This window comes from Acanthopagrus latus, chromosome 1 (genome assembly GCF_904848185.1).
Source record: "Acanthopagrus latus isolate v.2019 chromosome 1, fAcaLat1.1, whole genome shotgun sequence".
NCBI lineage: Eukaryota > Metazoa > Chordata > Actinopteri > Spariformes > Sparidae > Acanthopagrus > Acanthopagrus latus.
In genome coordinates, this window is record NC_051039.1 from 2158586 (window position 1) to 2174336 (window position 15751).

Genomic DNA, 15751 nt, shown 5'->3' on the forward strand with positions numbered 1-15751 from the left:
CCATTTTAAGCTCTTTCTGTCTTTAACATTATACCTTTTAAGTCTTTTCTCACCTATTTATGCTCTTTTTCCCCTCTTACTCTGCAACTTGTTTGCCTTTTCAGTCTTTTCTCACCTTTTTAAACTCTTTCAGGTCTCTTATTCTACAGCTTTTTAGCTTTTTCAGATATTCATCTTTCTGCCTTTTCAACTCCTTCAACCATTCTGCTTCATGTTCAGATATGAAAATGTTCAACTTTTTAAACTCTTTCCGCCGTCCTCAGCTTTTCTGCCTTTTCATCTTTTAAAAATATTCATCTTTGTGCCTTTGCAGCTTTTTTTTTTTTACACATTCTGCTTCATGTTCCGCTACAGAAACTGTTCAGCTATCAATAGGTTCAACTTTTTAAGCTCTTTCTGCCTTTAACTTTTCAACTTTTCCAGCTTTTCAGCTTTTTCATCTTTTCAGAAGTGCATTCAGCAGATTTCCCTTCGGCCTTCAGCATTCACACTGTATTTTCGCAGGAAATGCACATTTTTCTAGTTCAGTTTATTAAAGCGAGTAACGAGCGCTGACAGGCTTCATGTTGAGTCTGATACACAGTTCAGCAGATCAATCTTTAAGTTGGAGATCAATGATGGTTTAATTAAACCAGAAACAATTTGATTGTTGATGTCTTTAACTTGTATTCATGAAATAAACACAAAATTATCTTTATATCTTCTTTTATGTTTTTAGTTTAAACCAACTGAATTGAAAATATGATAAATTCAGTACTTTGTCTTTGAAGACTCTTTCATATCAGTAACATTTCAAACAGTAATTACATCAAGACACCATGAATTCATACAAGCAGGAACAAAGTGCAGCATTTACATTTGATAAAGAAACAAGGAAGAAACCTGAGAACAATCAAACGTTCAGAGCATCAATGATTACAAACCAGAACATCTTCCCTCACAGGTACCAGCTGCCTGAACACACCTGATGTGTTTTCATCATGATCCACATTATTCCCTGAGAAATGAACACAATCAGACGCAGGTGACATCAAACCGTCCTCGGTGGAAGGAACTAAAACAAGGCCTGGATTTCTACAATCCACCTGCACATCAAAAGACTTTTGGAAACCTACAAAACATGCAGAAGTGGAATTTCCTCCAACATGTAGTTCTGATGAGAGTTGATGATTAATGTGTATCTGCCAAGCACTGAGGTTTTAATATCTTCTATTCCAGATCCACTCTTTCATTTAGCTTTTCCTACAGTCTGTTTAACTTCTTCTATAATTATAGATTTAATTTAGTCATTAATAAAAAGATGCAGAATCTGAGAAATCCTTAAAACTGACATCATTTTGAAAAGCAGCGAAGATTTTTTAAATGAAGCTTCAGGACACAAAGTTCTGACATAAAAACATGATATATGAGCTGTAAATGTCAGAAGAAGCTGTTTTCTGTTGAGGAGTTTCTGATAGACCGGAGGACAACACACTGCCAGAGACAGTCTTTTCAAATCTGTCCCTCTCAAGACAAACGCTTACAAGGCAGGTTCAGGGCGTCACAGGAACTCTGGAGCTGAACAGCCTCGGTACTGATGAGAGCTGTGATGTGCAGGACACAGCAGCTGCTGATCGGATCAGAACAAGGCAAAAGCTGCTAAGAGTTCCTGAGAAAGTGTCAGTGGATCAGAATCAGAAACAGATTCATTACCAAGAAGGATTTTACACCAACGAGGAATCTGTCTTGATGAATAAGGTGCTGAAGACTGAAGACAACAAACAAACAGTGACTCTAATATATTATATACAAACACACACACACACACACACAAACACACACACAATATAAAGCAACAGAGACAAAAGTTTGGGATGACTGATAAATAAAGACAGAAGAGCTGTACAGGAATGACAAAATAGATAGAAAATAGAAAAGATTGTTTAAAAATTCTATAAAAAATGTCCAAATTCTACATCATTGTAATGCAGAGATTCAAAGGCCGTGATGGACCAGAGTCAGAGTCAGAGTCAGAGTCAGAGTCAGAGGACTTGTTGAAGAAACTGTTCATGAGGCGGGAGGTTCTGGTTCTGATGGACTGCAGCCTCCTGCCAGAGGGGAGAGTGTCAGTCAGTCTGTGACCGGGATGGGACGGGTCGGCCACGATCCTGCCTGCAGGCCTCAGAGCCCTGGAGCTGTGCAGGTCCTGCAGGGACCTGAGGACGAGAGCAGACTGCAGCGTATCAGATGCTCTGCTGAGAAGCTGAATGTCTGATACGCTGCAGTCGGCTCTCGTCCTCAGCAGTGGCAGCACAAGGTGCTCGAATGACTTCATGACCACAGAGGACAGGACGACGGGTCTGCTGTCCTTCAGTCCTGTGGTTCTTGGCTGTTTGGGGACGGGGATGATGGTGGAGACTTTGAAGCAGGCCGGCACATGACATGTCTCCAGTGAGGTGCCGAAGATGTCCGTGAACACTGGAGACAGCCGGTCAGCTTCAGGGTGGATGGAGAGACAGAGTCTGGACCGGCTGCTTTGGGCCGGTTCTGTTGTTGTTTGTGGACGAGGCAGAGAGTCGTCGCTGTGGAGGACCCAGAGGTGTGAAGTGAGAAGGAGGAGAGAGAAAAAGGTTCCAGTTCATCAACACATGTCTTCAAGCTCTGAGACTGTTGTGAGCGTCATCAGTCCATTTTGTGCAGTGCTGTGTGAGTTGTTGGTCTCTGGAGTCATCAGGGTTCCATTTCAAGACCGTTAGAGTTCTGCTCTGCTTCTGGTCCCGTCGGTCCACTCAGCTTCTTCTTCTTCTCTGAGAACATGGAAACAGTTTGTCAAACTCTACATTTATACAACTTCAACTTTCAGGTGATTTTAGACTCATGAAAACATAATTATGAATATTATATCACATTTATGCCAATAGATTTTTCTAAATCCTGCACACTGGACCTTTAACTAAGTTACTTTCCACCAATGATAAAATGCTGCAAAGAAAAAGTTTGTAACTTACTGATCTGTCAGAGTTTCAGCAGGACGACGACGACAGCAACAACAACAACAGCAGCAACAACAGCAGCAACAGCAACGTTCCTGTCAGTCCTGTTTCCAGCACCTGAAAGAATCAGACAGGTGAGAAGGAGGTTTGAGTCGTTTACATCAGTGATGTTTCGTTTCAGCATCACAATGAACAGTTAACACACATTAACTCCACATGTGCTGCTGCAGCTCAGATAATCAGTGTTACTGATTATCATGTACATCACACTGAACACAGAACAACATTTAAAGCTGCCTTAAATATCTTAAACTAATAACACAGGAACAATTAAAATGATGTTGTGAGTAAAACATGAAGACAGAAATCTGACCACTGATGAACACGAAGGTCTCAGCACGACTCTGATGGCTGATTTCCTCCTGAGTGAGCACACAGAGGTAGCGGTCAGTCTTGGTCACAGTGATGTTGAGGGTAACGTAGTAACGGCCTCTTCTCTCCTCAGCAGGAAGGATGTTTCCAGAGCCGTCCTGCAACTGGACTTTAGGTTCTGGAGAAGCTCCGTGAACTTCACACTGCAGCAGCGACCAGTCCTTTGTGGCATCAAGTACTGTGATGGAGGGCTTTGATGCACCTGTGAACATCATATGAACAACAGCTTATTAAGGCAGCACAGCATTTATCACTGGACTGAGAGACATTAAGGATATTAAGGCAGCAGTGATGTCATCATGCACACCTGACAGGTGCAGAGATCAGCGACATCATCACTCACCTGGGATTTCTCCTGATCGATCTCTCAGGAGCCGTTCTGCAAGATCAATAAGACCATTATTGTTTTGTACAGTTCATGGGTGAGATTATGAAGCTGCTGCACATTATTAATGGATTATTGTCTTAATATCTGATATCAGAATACAGTTCCCTTTATTTGTGTCCTAATAACATGTTCTCTGTGCTCTCTGACTCTCCAAGCCTGCCTGTCATGCAGCACATCAACTGTTTAATGAAAACACTCACCAACAACAAGCTCAACGTAGAAGGTTTGTATCGGGTCCAGTTTTGGGAAAATGCAGCGGTAGATCCCGCTGTCAGCCACCTTCGTGTTGTGGATCTTTATGGAGGCGTTACCGTTCATCAGCTGGTCTTCATAATGAGAGACTCGACCTCTGAACTGCTCATCTTGACCTATGCGGCCGTTATTGTAATGAATGCCTGAATCATAAAAGAACACCTCCTTCTGACTCTCATCTTTCCTCCAGTCAAAGACCTGTGCTGTGCTGCTCTCCTCGGTGCTGAGGGAACAGGGTAAAACTGCATCACTGTCTTCTTCCACCACCACTTCGACACCTGGACCTGAGAGACAAAGCACACAGTATTTAACGATTGTTTCATAGAGAGCTGCAGGTTAAAGCAGAGGATCATTAAGACGTCACCTCAGTTACTGTCAAACACCAGTTTAAACACATGTTGGCAGCAGAGCTGCTGCTATTTCACACTGTGTATCTGCAGAGCTCTGATCAATAGAGCCGCACACATCTGTAGGTTTCTGGGCCGATACCAATATTAGTGAGTGGAAAACTCCAATATCTATATATGGGTCAATATATACTTATTTATAGTAGCTGTTCCTCAAATGTGGTTATTAATCAATTATTAAACTTCACGTAATGATTATAAAAGCAGCACAAGCTTCATTTCCATTGACTTCTTACAACCAAAACATGAAACACCACTGCTCAGAAAATCAATTTATGACAAAAACAAACATCTGTTATATTTACTGGATCACCAAAAATATGTTTTAAATGTAAATAAATATGTTATTGGACTGTTAGAAGCTGTGATATTCTCTGTAGAGAGGTCAGCCTGTCAACAGCTCATCAGTAAGAAAGTCTCGATCAGCTGATCTAGAGTCTGTAGGAGGCAAAGGCAGGTACGCTACATGACGTCACCACGCATGCGCGGTTCATTTCTAGTCTGGAGGCGGAGAGGTGAACATCTCCTGCTCTGCCGGCTGCGCGAGGACTTGTTGCCCGCCTGAGAGCGCTTCTGGTCGGGGAGAGTCCACAGCAGCACCCGCTGCTCCTGAGAGGAGCCAGAACCAGACGGGCTTTCAGTCCGAGTCTCCACAAGTCTCAGTGACACCAGAACAAGTCCACACATTTGTCGAGAGGCGCTTTTTCAACAACAGTCGTTAGAGGAGCTGAAAACTCCATAAATACAGAGACAACAGCGAATATCGACAAGCTGGAAACACCGACAGAGACTCAGGAGGAGAAACTGTCGCAAAGTGAAGTAAAGTGACATGTTGAGCTCCATGACATGTTGTTGAGTGTTTCTTCTCTCTGTTAACTTTCATGTAAAATCAAACCACACGAGCATCAACTCTGTTCAACATCAGATCAGGATTTGTGGATATTCTAGTTTTTATCGCCCAACAACTGAACTGAAGCAGTTCCACAAATAAACAGAATAAATGATCATTTCTCAGACACACTTGACTCTTTCTGAGTGAAATCACTGAAGCAAGTAATAAACTGCAAGTTGTCACATTGTGTTTTCTGCTCAGCTTTAGAATCAGGTGTAAATAAAGACTCAGTGCCACAGTCAACAACATTAATGTTAATGCTCTCTCTACTTCAAATCCAGCTTGTCCACAGCAAGGAGTCATTAAGAGACACCTGAAGATGATCAGATAATAATTCAGCTCACTCACCTGAGATCACAGCAGGAAAAGTCCCAACACACACAAACACTAAAAACATGATCCGCTGCGTTATTCCAGTTTCTGTCCTCCAACAAGTGATGAGATGATGTCCAGCAGACAGATGATGAGGCTGTGATCACCCTCACACTACAATTCACTGTATCACACTATGTATAGTCTGCAGTAAAGTTAGACAACACTAACCGGATGTCCTGTTGGTGAAAAAATAAAATACTAATAATTTGACAGAACTGTACAACTTCTGTAGAACCCGTTTCATCTGACATGTTGAGAGTTATTTAATTCTGTGAGCAGTTAGTGAAGCTGTTGGTGGCTTTACAAGCGCCGTCATGTTATGTAAATTTTGAGAAACTTTCCTCGGAAAATGTTTAGCTTCAAAGTGATTCAGCGGTGCTGCGATTTGTTTTGTTTGGGTGTCCGTGGGTGTGAGAAGCGTGCGTGGGTGTAAATGCCGTGCGACTTTTGGCGGTTCAATTTTCAGAACGCTCTCATGGCAACAATACTCAAACAACTTCTATAAGTCCCGCCCACACCGTCACAGTTCCGGTGTCAGAGTTAATCTCTGTCTTCTTCTCATCGTTCAGTCCAAACAGGAACTTTGTCTTCGAGTTTGTTCTGATCGCTGCATTAAATCTACTCTGTTGTATTTTTCACGTCAGACGCTGAAAAATCCCAAAGATTATGATTTTATTCACTTCCGCAAGGCATGACGGGTAGTTGAAGAAGCCGTGTGACTTTAGACAAGACAGGTTTATCTGTATAGTAACATTCAGACACGAGAGACTCACAGGGACACACAACACTAACACAACACTAACACACACTAACATACAGTTAAAAACAAGAAAGAACATTAAACATTACTTTACTTTTTTCCTTCCATTGTTTGAGGTGGAGGAAAAGCGTCTGTCGTCCGGTCTGTACCACCGACTCTTCGTCACACGTCCGTCCGAAAAACAGCGTCTGTGCCCGGCAGAGAGCCACGCAGCTCCCGCTGTTCACTGGCGGTTATTACAAGTGAAAACTTGAACTCACAATGTCTTTGTCGCCTTCAGCTGTCGTGTGGTTGCAGTTACTGTCTCTGACAGCTGATATAGAAAATTAAATCAGCACATTTAATGAGGAAACGTCACCGGGCGCTCAGCCCTCCTGACCGAGGCTTCGGTGAACTTCCCCCCGGAGAACAGCGTCCCTCTCCCGCAGCGGAGCCAGACAGGGTCCGTTATTACTGATGGAGATGATGCGACTTGTAAACAGGCTGATGAATTATCGGCACTTTGTTTGGTATGTTGGCTCAGTTATTTGTGACATCAGGCTCGTGTTTGACAGATAAATCATTAGCTGTATGTTTATGTGTTTCAGTCTCTGTCCTCCTGAATGTGACTCGGTCATTATAAATCCACAGGAGCCGTTTTTGTTCATCTGACTGCAGGTAGAATATATTTTCAAATGTGCCACTTCAGCTCTGATTCAGCTGCATCAGTAAAGACAGTAAGTGAACTTATCAGATAAATGTAGTGGAGTAACAGTTCAATATTTGCCTCTAATACAGTATGAAGCAGAGGGGAAGCAGAAAGTCTCCAGAACACCGGGAGTCCGGTATCGAGTTCTCATCCAGAATAACACAACAGCATTCCCTAATATACAAACCAGCATGAAGCCCTGCCCCCTCCCCACACAGAAAAAAACCTTCAAAATAACTTATTCATTAGAGTTATATGAAGATAGAAAGATAGATACACAATCATAAACAATAAGTACCAACAATCAAAAGAACTAGTACAATAAAATGAAATATAAATAAAGAATAATTGCAGAAATCCTTCATCACACAATTACAATAACACACTTAAGACAGTGTAATAATTTTACTAAACTTTGAAGAAGAAATACAAAATAAATACCAACCAACTTCTGGTTATATTTTGTATTGATGGTGGCGACTTGTTCCGTCACTGTCAGTTCAAGGAATACAAAGTCCAGACGTTTCTAATGGAGAGCACAAGAGCGTTAGTGTACACACATTATTCACAGCATTCATAGTGGTGGAAATCACACAAACCCAGTAATAATAACATTACAGCTGTCTGCAAAATGCTTTGCAGGGACGCGCACACACACACACACACACACACACACACACACACACACACACACACACTCACAGACATACGTGCACACAAACTCACCTGAAGAGTGTTGCTGGGGACAAAGAGGTAAATGGGTTCATCCTCAGCATCAGACAGTGTGTGTGGAGACGTGTGTGGCTGAGGAGGCAGACGGCTCCTCGTCCTGGCTGGTGGCAAACATTTCAGAAGCGCTGCTGCATTTGCATTAAAATACAACATCAATGCAGGAATAGCACAATAAAATAAACCTGTTATTAAGAGTAATTTATCCAACTTTTAGAACAGGAAAAAAAAATAGATAACACAACCTCACTGGTTGATGGAAAATGATATACACAACACACTGCAAATGACTCAGAAAACTGCATCACAAAATATAAAATAGTGCAATATACGTCTTTTGGATTAGCGTATTGATGATTCGCTTTACTGAGCAGCTCAGGACCTGACAGGATGTTTAACAAACAACATGTGAGCTGGTCATGTTGTGTTGCATTATTAGGGTGAAATGAATTAGATATCATGTTTGCTGGTCAGCTGGACTGAAAACAGATGCTGTCGTCATCTACTATTGTACCAGCAAACATGCGAGTTAGACGACATGGCTCCACACCTTCATCTTCTGCTCGTTTCTTCTCTTCTTTTCTCTTTCTCCTGAACTGGGCGCCTGACGGCTGTGTCCTCTTCTTATCCATTTGTTTATCTGACGCTCAGGAATCAACACGTGACCCCTCCCAACACCGTCACCCGTCAAAGAGTTGAGACTAAACCAGTTCACCTCAATTAGTAATATATTTCACTATTTAACCAAACCCTGAAAAATAAATGTGATAATATGGGCTTTTATTCACAATATTATTATGACTGAACAGTGTTTTATGTGGAAGGGATTTGCGATGTGATTGACTTCATCCTACTCAAAGGCTCAAGAGGAACAAGTCACAACCAAATCATGCATCACGCTGGTTATTCTTAAAATAAATGTTGGATTTGCATAATTAAACGTGTCAATATGTTATTCTTCAAATGTTACCCAAGTGTTCTGTCTTATAAATTTGATATGTGTCGTGGATATAAAGATGAAATTTTATTCACTGATGCATTATTTTCAAATGCATTCAGGAAACTCAGAATTCCAGTACAGATGTAGAGCAGGTTGACGATGTTTGGGTTCTATTTTACCTTATATTTGCAATTATTTTTAATCATGAGGGTTTTTTTTCTCTCTTTTTGAATAACAAGTTGGTTCCATCAGCTTAAACCTTGGCTATTCCCTCAACATACAAAAGTGTTTTCTAACGACGTTAAGTTAAATGAGTGTAATGCATATAAAGATGACATATTATTCATTGATGCATTATTTTGAAATATATTCAGGAATCGGGGGGTTTGTGCACTTCTGCTTCTTCCACAGACTCTGTGTGAGACTCTGAGCAGCAGCAGACGACCTTTATAAAATAACATGACATCATTAAATGACCAATACAAGAACGTAAACAATTCAAAACATGATGATATTATTGTCATATCGTCATCCTCTTCTTCCACTGCATGGACTTTCTTTTTTGTTTGCGTCGCTTTGCAGCATTTGGAGAAGCGATTGTTTTTTCCACAGTTATTACACGACTTGCCGAACGCTGGACACGACTTGGGTTTGTGACTGTTGCCACATTTACCGCACTTGAACTCTGCTTTGTCATCTGCACCTTTTTGTTTTGTTAAACGACTTTCTTTTCTGTTCCTTTCTCACAACATGCACCGCTGTTTCACCTCTGCACAGCTCGTGTTGTCTGTGCTGCTCCACACATGGTGACACATCTCTCTGGTGTCAGTCCTGACTCACGGAGCAGTCTGTCTCTGACCAGAGAAGCTTTCAGAGGCCCAAACTCACATGTTGTGCTCAGTGTGTGGAGCTCCGCTAAGTACTGATCAAAAGGTACGCCTTGTTTCTGGTCATGGGTAAAAAACTAACTAAACTGAAGTATTCTTCAAACTTGGTCATGAGTGTTGTCAACGTTAGGGAAGCTTCATCTAACTGAAAGCTATTATATATGTCCAGAGCATCTTCTCCAATAATGTGCAAAAAGATGGACGCTTTCAATTTTTCCACTTGCTGCCAAGTAGATTTTAAATCTTTGTTTAAACCGTTTTCAGTTATCTGCGAGGTTACCAGTCAGCTGCACGGTGGTGGATTCAGCTTGACGTCATCCATGACGGCAGGTCTGGTTCCGGGATTTCGACCTCTTGACCTCTCAGGAGCTAATTCAGCCTCTACGTGTGCTGAATCTTCCTCGTCTTCCTAGGGTTAGGGTTATCCTGGCGATATGGAGCTGGAATATTGTTGGTCTGTAGTTGTTTCACAAGCCAGCTGGTGAGACAGTGCTGACACCTAGTGGTGTTACTGGGCTGAGCCCACCGAACACACCATGGTCCTGTATACAGCAGGACAACACTCGGAACCAAGAGGAGGTGGACTGGACTTATGTCTCGGTCTGTACTTGCAAAGACATCCAGCCCTGCAGAGTAACTGGAGCTTCTGGAGGAAGCTGTAATGTGTCGCTGTGTGAAAATAAGAAGAGCAGCTCTGTTTCTGTTCAGTGCAGAGTTCTGCCTCCTGTAGTGTGAAACTGTAGAAATGTTTTTAACCGAACTGGACATTTTGTCATTTATTCAGCAGCTTGTAACTGGCAAAATGTCCAAATACTTTTAAACATAAATGTGTTGATAAAATAGATGTAGAACAGTTGCAGTGCAGCATTACACAACACGCAGGATTCACAAGCATCATTTCTTCTAACAAAGCAGTTCGTTGCTGGATTAAGTGACGGCTCTTCTTCAACTACCCGTCATGCCTTGCGGAAGGGAATAAAATCATAATCTTTGGGATTTTTTTAAGCGTCTGACGTGAAAAATACAACAGAGTAGATTTAATGCAGCGATCAGAACAAACTCGAAGACAAAGTTCCTGTTTGGACTGAACGATGAGAATCATCATCAATCTGACACCAGAACTGTGAGAGGGGAAGTGTGACTTCATGTAATTTGTGGTTCATGTGGTTTGCATGATATTAACGTAAATGACATTTCTAATGATGTGGTTTGGCCCTAAAAAGCCTCATGAAATGATTAGTCGCAGTTGCTTAGATTGTGAATCCCATGTAATCACGCCCAACAAATTTGAGGCCACGTACAAAAAGCACCATGAAGCTTTTTATCAGCATCATCCAGCGTCTGTCAGCTGAACATCAGCATCCAGAAACTTCACCACTGTTTTTATTTTCCCTTCTTGTTGAGTCTGTTTACTGTCGCACTTTATCTTCTTCTGACTGGAGATCAGATTAATGTCAAGTTTTATATTTTCTTTTTTAAAAATGTGTTGTCACTTTTGTCAATGATGTCAAATTTATTGTATTTATCTGCATATGACTTGTTGCTCTATGTTGAATGTTTCAGTATAAAACTGATGAATGAATAAAGTGTTTTTCTGTCATTATAACAGTTTAAATGTGTATTTGTCCCTCTAGAAAGTTACTGCAGTACCATCCTGAATGCAGGACTGTTGATTGTAATTACAGCCCAGTGATGGAACGTAACCAAGTACATTTTGAGGTACTTGTACTACTTGTATGGAGTATTTCCATTTTCTACTTTCTGCTGCCTTTTATACAATCAGAGCTGAAGCAGCATTTCAAATATATTTATTTCATCTGCAGACAGAATAATAAAACACTGATTCTGTTGATCAGATCATCAGCCTGATAACTGGCTGAAAGTTTACGCTTCATACATACATGTAGAAATAAATCATTGACTTGCTTCACTTTTGATTCTTGAGTTAATTCAATATGATACACTTTAAGACTTTGGACAGTAAAGGTGTAGTGGGAGACTACCTTCCTTATCCGTCCAATTATTCCACTATCAGACTCTGTGACTCCGCTCAAAAGTTAAAGTCCAAATCTGAGGAGAAACGGCTCAGAGACTAAGTCCAAATCAGAGGCGAGGCAGCAAGTCTTCAGTCCAAAAAGGTGTTTATTCCAAGAGAAAAGTTATAAATCCATGAGGTACCCCGGGGCAACTGGGAAATCTCCCCCGATCACCCTCTTTTATACTCGAGGTCAAGGTCACCAGCGCCCTCCTGGACCACCCCCCTCGTCATGATCACGCGAGACTGTCATCTTACTATTCTCGTTTTTGTCTGACTTCCTTAAGGCCTACAAAGTGTCTCACCCAGGCTCCCATCTGTGGCCTTGAGTGTAGCTGCACCTGCTGCTCCCCCACTCCAGCCTTTATTATAAAGGGAGCATCAAACCTTGGTCTTTCATCAGGCTCAAATTCCCTGTTAACACAGAACTGCAAGGTGTATTCTCAAATCAGTTTATATACAAGATCATGACCCTGTTTATATTTTCCACTACAAAGGGAACACGTCACCGTCACAGAGTAACATCAGCAGGTAGAGCAGCGCGTCTTCACCTGTCGGTCAGGAGCCACAAAACTATCACAACATCATTTCCACATTTTTACACAGCTGACCTGTTTCTTATTCTACTGTCACATCATAATGACACCTTTAGCAAATATAACAAAGCAATCGTTACAGACTGCAGCTTTAAACGGTTCCAGTTCATCAACACATGTCTTCAAGCTCTGAGACTGTTGTGAACGTCATCAGTCCATTTTGTGCAGTGCTGTGTGAGTTGTTGGTCTCTGGAGTCGTCAGGGTTCCATTTCAAGATCGTTAGAGTCCTGCTTCTGGTCCCGTCGGTCCACTCAGCTTCTTCTTACAAATCTGTGAGAACATGGAAACAGTTTGTGAAACTCTACATTTATACAACTTCAACTTTCAGGTGATTTTAGACTCATGAAAACATAATTATGAATATTATATCACATTTATGCCAATAGATTCTCCTAAATCCTGCACACTGGACCTTTAACTAAGTAACTTTCCACCACTGATAAAATGCTGCAAAGAAAAAGTTTGTAACTTACTGATCTTTCCAAGTTTCACCAGGACGACGACGACAACAATAACAACAACAGCAACAACAACACCAACACCGATGCCAACACCAACGTTCCCGTCAGTCGTGTTTCCAGCACCTGAAAGAATCAGACAGGTGAGAAGGAGGTTTGAGTCGTTTACATCAGTGATGTTTCGTTTCAGCATCACAATGAACAGTTAACACACATTAACTCCACATGTGCTGCTGCTCATTGTGGCACCAGATGTGGCTTCAACACAGTGAATGTTGATTTTATCTGCTCTCATTAGAGACTGAAGGTAAATGTCAGCAGGTGTTAGTGGAGTCAACTCAGCTGGATGACTGGACTCTAAATCAGGAACAACACTGCATGTTAGTGAGGCTCCATTTGTTTTAAACTACAGAAGAAGAACCCACACAGTCAGATGATCCTGAACATTAAAAGCTCTTGTAGGATGGAGAGTTCAACAGTTCTGAGAACCAGTTCAAGATAAATACCAGGATTGTCTGGCTCGGTCACGTCTGTCACTGGAGGAGCAGCTGTGCTGGAATTATCCGTCTTTGTTGAGTTCTGGTGTTCTGTTAATGTTTCAAATGGAAGAAAAGAAAAATCTACAGTTTTGTTTTATACATTTTATAAATGGATCTGTACAGTATTAAACTCAGCCTGCTTACCAACAGTGATATAATGGACAAACAGCCCCGGGACAAAGATTCTGTACTGTCCGCTGTCAGACGGGCCCACTGAGGAGATCCGGAGAGTGATGGTTCCGTTCTTCAGGTCTTCATGGTTGAGAGTCGTCCTGCCTTTGTACTGATCCATCTGATCAGTAAGGAAGTCCTGTTGGTGTCGATATGCGTGGACGATATATTTGTCCTGATGTTCGAGGTCCGGTCTCGTTACATCCAGCGGTTTATCAGACAAGTCGACCCGCGGATCAACTTGACACTGTAGAACGAGGCTGTCAATCAGGATCCGGTTCTGACAGGAGACACGAAGCTCTCCTGTGGAAACAATCATCACAGTGACAGAGTTATTTGATAATTTGCAGGCTGCATGCTGCATCAGAGCCTTTTTAACATCGAGCTAAATTATTCTATTGGCATTAAGGAAATTACTCTTTTTGTTTAAGGAGAAAGAGCTGCTGTCTCTCTCCACAAAGTCCTGATCCATCACTGAGACACAGAGATGTTGGTTTGATACTGAAACCTGTTACAGATATTTTTTCTACTACAGCCTTTACAAATACAAGGAGAACTCATCATATGATTTTATATGAGTTTCTTTAGTGTGAAATCTGTCCTTCAGTGTGTGACATGTAAACTTCTCCAGTGTTAATGATGAAGATGAAGCTTGTAATATTTCTCAGTATTTTATCATTTGGTCAAATGATCTCAGGTCAGTTTATGTTTCATTATCACTTTATGCATATCAACATTAAGCATTGAAACTCAGTAATCCATGTTTATTGACTGTTCAGTAGGTTTGTGTGTTATGGTGTGATGTTTATAGTCTGTATATGGAATGAGTTTTAAATTAAACTTCAACATGATCCAGATAGAACACAGAACATCATAATGTCTTTATACTGTATATTGAAGTGATAGTAGCACAATTTCAACGATATTTTCAGTTTTCACATTTAGATGGAGGAATTCTAAAAAGTACAAGTGTTCTAAAATATGTATTTTTCTACGTCAAAGAAACGGTTTGAGTTTCAAAATAAGAGTTTATGAAAGAAGTGCTTGTTAGAGTTGTTAATTTAAAAATTAACATATTTATTGACTTTCCTCTTTTCATCATTAAAAAAAAAAAATTTCATCATTTCAACCATCTCAACAACACGAAGAGAGTAAAGAGTCTTTCTTTCCTTCTTAATCTGAAAAGAGGCACTTGTACATCTGAACTGAAACGTCTGTCAAACGTAAACGCGCCTCTCCGGTTTGCTCCAGCAGCTGTCACTCAAGATAAAGGGGCGGGCCTTGTGCTTGTAGCCAATCACGTTACGCCCGTCTCCTTATTACCAGCGGTAAGTTTCTCTGTCGGACCAGATCAGCAGCAGCAGCCCTGGGGAGCTCAGCCGTCAAAGTCTTCGGGCTGGTCAAACACGACCGGAACCAAACGCAGCATCCGAGACCGACGGCTGCCAGTTTTGCGACCGGCACTACAGAACCAGGCTAGTGTTCTGACCCGGTTTGTCTCCTGGTAACTCGGGGCGCAGTCAGCTAACAGGACTGTTAACGTTAGCTGCAAGCTAAACCACAAAGCTAACCGTGGAACAGCAGCTGAACTCCGTTAATCACCTCGATACCGGACTCCCGGTCTTCAAGTTGGGCCCAGTCGGTCCTGGAGTTTGTATGCAGCCAACAGCGGCCGGGTTCACTTTAAACCCGGTCCAGTTAGCTGCTGTTAGCGGGTTCGTCAGCAACAAGTGAAGGAAAAGCTCCGCACGTTAGGACACGCAGGAAACACTGTCTGCATGAAGTTTGATCAGTTTCATCTGAATCACTTCTTAAAGTTACGTTAGTAAAGTTAAGTTTTTTATTTTTATTTAGTGCACCAATCAGTAAACTCTCCTGCACAACTGAACTGAAGCAGTTCCACAAATAAACAGAATAATTGATCATTTCTCAGACACACTTGACTCTTTCTGAGTGAAACCACTGAAGCAAGTAATAAACTGCTGGACTAAATCTGTGTCCTCATGTCTCCACATCAGAACTACTTGTGAGGAGTGTGTTTGTAACAGTGAATGAAGTAGAGAATGGAAAACATGAAATATCTGGTCTTTGTCCTGTTTTCAGTCTGTGACAAACATCATGAACAAGTTGTCACATTGTGTTTTCTGCTCAGCTTTAGAATCAGGTGTAAATAAAGACTCAGTGCCACAGTCAACAACATTAATGTTAATGCTCTCTCTACTTCACATC

At 41.5% G+C, this 15751-nt stretch overlaps 1 protein-coding gene across 5 annotated transcripts in view; it reads right to left on the reverse strand.

Annotated features, from left to right (window-relative positions):
• Nucleotides 1–15751, reverse strand: part of LOC119013759 (butyrophilin subfamily 2 member A2-like) — a 36498-nt gene that overhangs the window by 15666 nt on the left and 5081 nt on the right. For 2 of the 5 annotated variants that reach the window (XM_037088710.1, XM_037088632.1), the window contains exons 2-4: nt 3993–4328; nt 3748–3783; nt 3346–3606 (exon numbers count right to left, since the gene is read on the reverse strand). In XM_037088710.1, coding sequence (XP_036944605.1) covers nt 3346–3606; nt 3748–3783; nt 3993–4328 — 633 coding nt within the window. Of the gene's footprint in view, nt 1–2648; nt 2787–2987; nt 3090–3345; nt 3607–3747; nt 3784–3992; nt 4329–5691; nt 6142–15751 lie in introns of those variants that run through there. The other 3 variants (XM_037088852.1, XM_037088781.1, XM_037088930.1) reach the window with 3 other exon arrangements.